The sequence below is a fragment of the Cephus cinctus genome, unplaced genomic scaffold (assembly GCF_000341935.2).
Source record: "Cephus cinctus unplaced genomic scaffold, Ccin1 Ccin1_scaffold0786, whole genome shotgun sequence".
NCBI classification, from domain to species: Eukaryota; Metazoa; Arthropoda; class Insecta; order Hymenoptera; family Cephidae; genus Cephus; species Cephus cinctus.
The window spans coordinates 157324-160735 of NW_014333388.1; the positions used below are offsets into that span (position 1 = coordinate 157324).

The window sequence follows — 3412 nt, forward strand, 5'->3', positions numbered from 1 at the left end:
AAAAAAAAAAAAAAAAATAGTCACCCTCATTAAATTTCGGGTACGACTGTACGGGGGTCAGGACCATGGGGATCGGTTGGAGACTAACGATAAGTTGCATCACTGCATTGTGCGGTTTATGGGAGGGGTGAGAGGGGGGAGGTCCTTTCAACCCTTTAGTATTCATCGTCGTCCTTCACCATCCCTTCGGAATCCTTCGTCACGTCCTGCTCCTGGATTCTTGGGTAATTCCAATAGCTGGCTGTCAATTTAAGGACTTGGTCTTTCTTGGTACAGCAGACAGCATCCACTCTCTTTGGCGTTTCTCTCTGGAGGATATTTATCAGGCAGCCCCTCCTCGTTCACCAAGACGGATCCTCAATTTCTCGATTCTCCACTTCCGTCTCCTCCTTCTGGCCTCGGCGGAATCTCTCTGGAAGCTTGATTTTCGGGTGTGTGCATTCTCCTTTCTCTCTCTCTCTCTCTCTCTCTCTCTCTCTCTCTCTCTCTCTATTTGTTGGCAGACGAGCACGAACAGAGGGAGAGAGAGATAGGGGGAACATTAGACTCCCAAATTATTGAAAGCAACAGCGAGAAGAGCTACTCTCTTTGCTAATGGGGAAGAAGCCTGGACCAGCAGTGGCTGTGGATCTCAGATGGGTATCTTGAGGCTGTCGAATGTCTAACTCGAATCCTGTGGTACCGATTCCCTACGCTCACCCGCCAAAAACCTCTTGGATGAAAGCTCTCGCGTCCCGATCGTGGGGATTCCCCCTAGTCGGTCCTCGAGAATTTTCAGCAGGTTCGTAAGTGCGCGAGCTAATTCGTAATGAAATCGTTAGGGGCGCTGTGATTGGTGAAATATTTAATTTCTGGGGAAACTCGAAATTAAAAATTTCGTCGTTCATCGTGCGACTGTATTATTGATAAAATAAGGGTTCCTTGGCGAAGCCCATGTTACACTAGGATTAATTACTTAGGATATACAAGATGAGCTGACAAGTGCTTTGATCTTTGTACGTCCGCGATACTTGGGTGTAACAGTGGCTGATGGGAAATTCGAAAAGTTTTCTGGATCCTCATCCTGACGTGAAACGTCTCAGAGGGCCCGGTCGAGTGTGAGTTAAATATGAGATTGTTTCTGGATCGAAGAGGCTTTGGATAATATCACATGGAACGATATCTGACAGAAAAGTGACACCCGGTATAATCCGTGTGGGAGATTAGTTTTTGTATTTCTACGTAGGACCCTTTTAAGGAAGGCCGTTGTCGGATTTCGAAAGAAATTATGAAATATTAAAAAAAAAAAAAAAATTAAATGTTCTAGAACAATTATCACGTTATCGAACTTAAGGCTTCGGGGGTCTTGCGCCAAGTCATGAGCGGTCAGCATAGGGAGAGTTTTATACATAGTTAGGTATTGAGGGGTAGTTTGTTAGTAGGGGCCGGAGTAGCAGGCCCTTATAAAAAATTAATTTGATTCCAGAGCCAATTTGTAAGCGGAGTTCAGTCGAGGAGGGAATCAATGCCAACCGAGGCCGAACAGGGGCGGATTTTCGTGGGGCACCGGAGAGGCATTACGGCTGTCAAAAGGGATTATACCACGTCAGTCGTACCTTTTGACAGGATTGCCCTGAGGTTACCCTAAACAATGCTCTCTCCGCATCGGCACTGAAAACTTTTTCGCTCTGTGCTTCCGTACTGTTGGCCCCTGCGCGCCATCTTTTTCTCTTCAACCCCTACGAGGACCGACATTTTATTAGCTACAACTGGCGCTTGTCTCTTTGCTCTTCGAGTTGTGGAAATGTAATTTCGATAAATTCGTTACTTTTTCTCTGTACCTACACTCCGACCGGAATTTTTACGAAGATTCTTTTATTTACAAATAATTCGTTTTATACCCAAAGGGTATAACTCTTATGCATTAGCCAAATTGCATTTCAAACTCTAAATTTAATTATATTAACCATTTAATTAGAGACACTGATATCAATCAGTATCGTGTCACTGATACTGACATTCAATTAGATGTAAAATAAGATATTGAAAATTTTATTATTTTTTTTTATCACAAAATCCTCGAACGTTTCCAAATTTTTTAAGTCCAAATCCAAAATACATTTTATTATTTATTTTTACAGATTGCTCAAGCAAACCTGTCTTCGCAGCTTTGGATACGCTACCATCTCACCGAATATAGTAAGTGGACTCTATGCACGTACATATTCCGAATGTACCATTGAAATCTTATCAGTCTAACTGGATATCGATCACTTTGCCAAGTTCGTGCAGCACGACAGAATGTATCCTGCATAAGAAGTTAAAGTGGTCATATATACTTGGCTGGCATTCGCTACCATTGGCTATACCCCCCCACTTGAGCATTAAGAAAAAGAGCCTTAGCCCCGAAGCGAAGAGTCGCCACTTCGAACGCAGCTTGATGACGGCATTAGGCATTAGCTCCCTCAGGATGGGAAAGCGTGGGTTAACTTGGGCAGCTACCGCTAACAGACTGTAATAATTCCAACGGGTGGTGTAAGAGTAAGTAGTAGCTCATCGAAAAGACTCGGTCCCCGACCGCGTGACGGGTTAAAGAAACCAAAAGGTTCCTCGTCAAATGGAATTAGTCAATTACAGGTGCACGTTGGGTTAGGACGTCTGGGGGTTGCTTCGTCGACAGTTTTCATCCCCAGGGCTGAAAGGGGCGGCGGGGGGAGACTCGAGTGGTCGCCGTAGGACAGTGCCGAGCGACGAGGACTCTGAGGTCGTGACAAAGGGAAGATAACGGGACTTATTGTAATGACACGTGCAACCCTTAACCCGCTGTTGGGAAAAGGGGTGAAAAAAAAAGTAAGTTCGTAGTTTTACCTGAAATTGAATTTTTTCCAAAAAAAAATTTCTTTCGTGGTCATGAATTTTGTCGATGGGTATAGGGGATGATTTGGGTAGCTTATAATAATTATTATTGTTTATTGCTGAAATCGATGGAATTATCGTTCGGGTCGATTAATTGGCAAGCTTAGTATTTTGGGGTTTGCGAATTTTGATTTACAAAGAAATTTTAAGGGCAGTTCGCTTCGATCCTTCGTCATGCAGACACCTGTGTCGACTGGAGTTGTATTTCGGCAGGGGGATCATTCAACCCCTGGGAATGGGAAAGTTTGCCAAGGATAAGGGTGGGTACTCGCGAGAGTCGCTGGTCGAAGGGAAAGGAGGGACGAACCGTGAAAAATCGAAATTCGTTCGATAAACTTACCAAGGTCTATCCTGGACTTCGAAACGAAGGATTTCACGGCTAATTATCATTTTATGGAAATGCGTGACTGCTTCCCGAAGTACAGTTCCATGCTATAATGTTATGATCGTTAAGCTGTCCAAGTTCGACGAGAAGCCCATTTTCAGCCCTTCTTACTTCAGCCGCCCCCCCCTTACG

The 3412-nt window shown here is 44.2% G+C and overlaps 2 protein-coding genes across 6 annotated transcripts in view; one reads left to right on the plus strand and one right to left on the minus strand.

Annotated features, from left to right (window-relative positions):
• The window catches only part of LOC107270513 (protein madd-4), a 90715-nt gene that overhangs the window by 30126 nt on the left and 57177 nt on the right, over positions 1 to 3412 (minus strand). The window lies entirely within an intron of this gene.
• The window catches only part of LOC107270516, a 94987-nt gene that overhangs the window by 22226 nt on the left and 69349 nt on the right, over positions 1 to 3412 (plus strand). The window contains exon 4 of the mRNA XM_025087893.1: positions 2121 to 2178. Within this exon, the coding sequence (XP_024943661.1) occupies positions 2121 to 2178 (58 nt within the window). The remainder of the gene's footprint in view (positions 1 to 2120; positions 2179 to 3412) is intronic.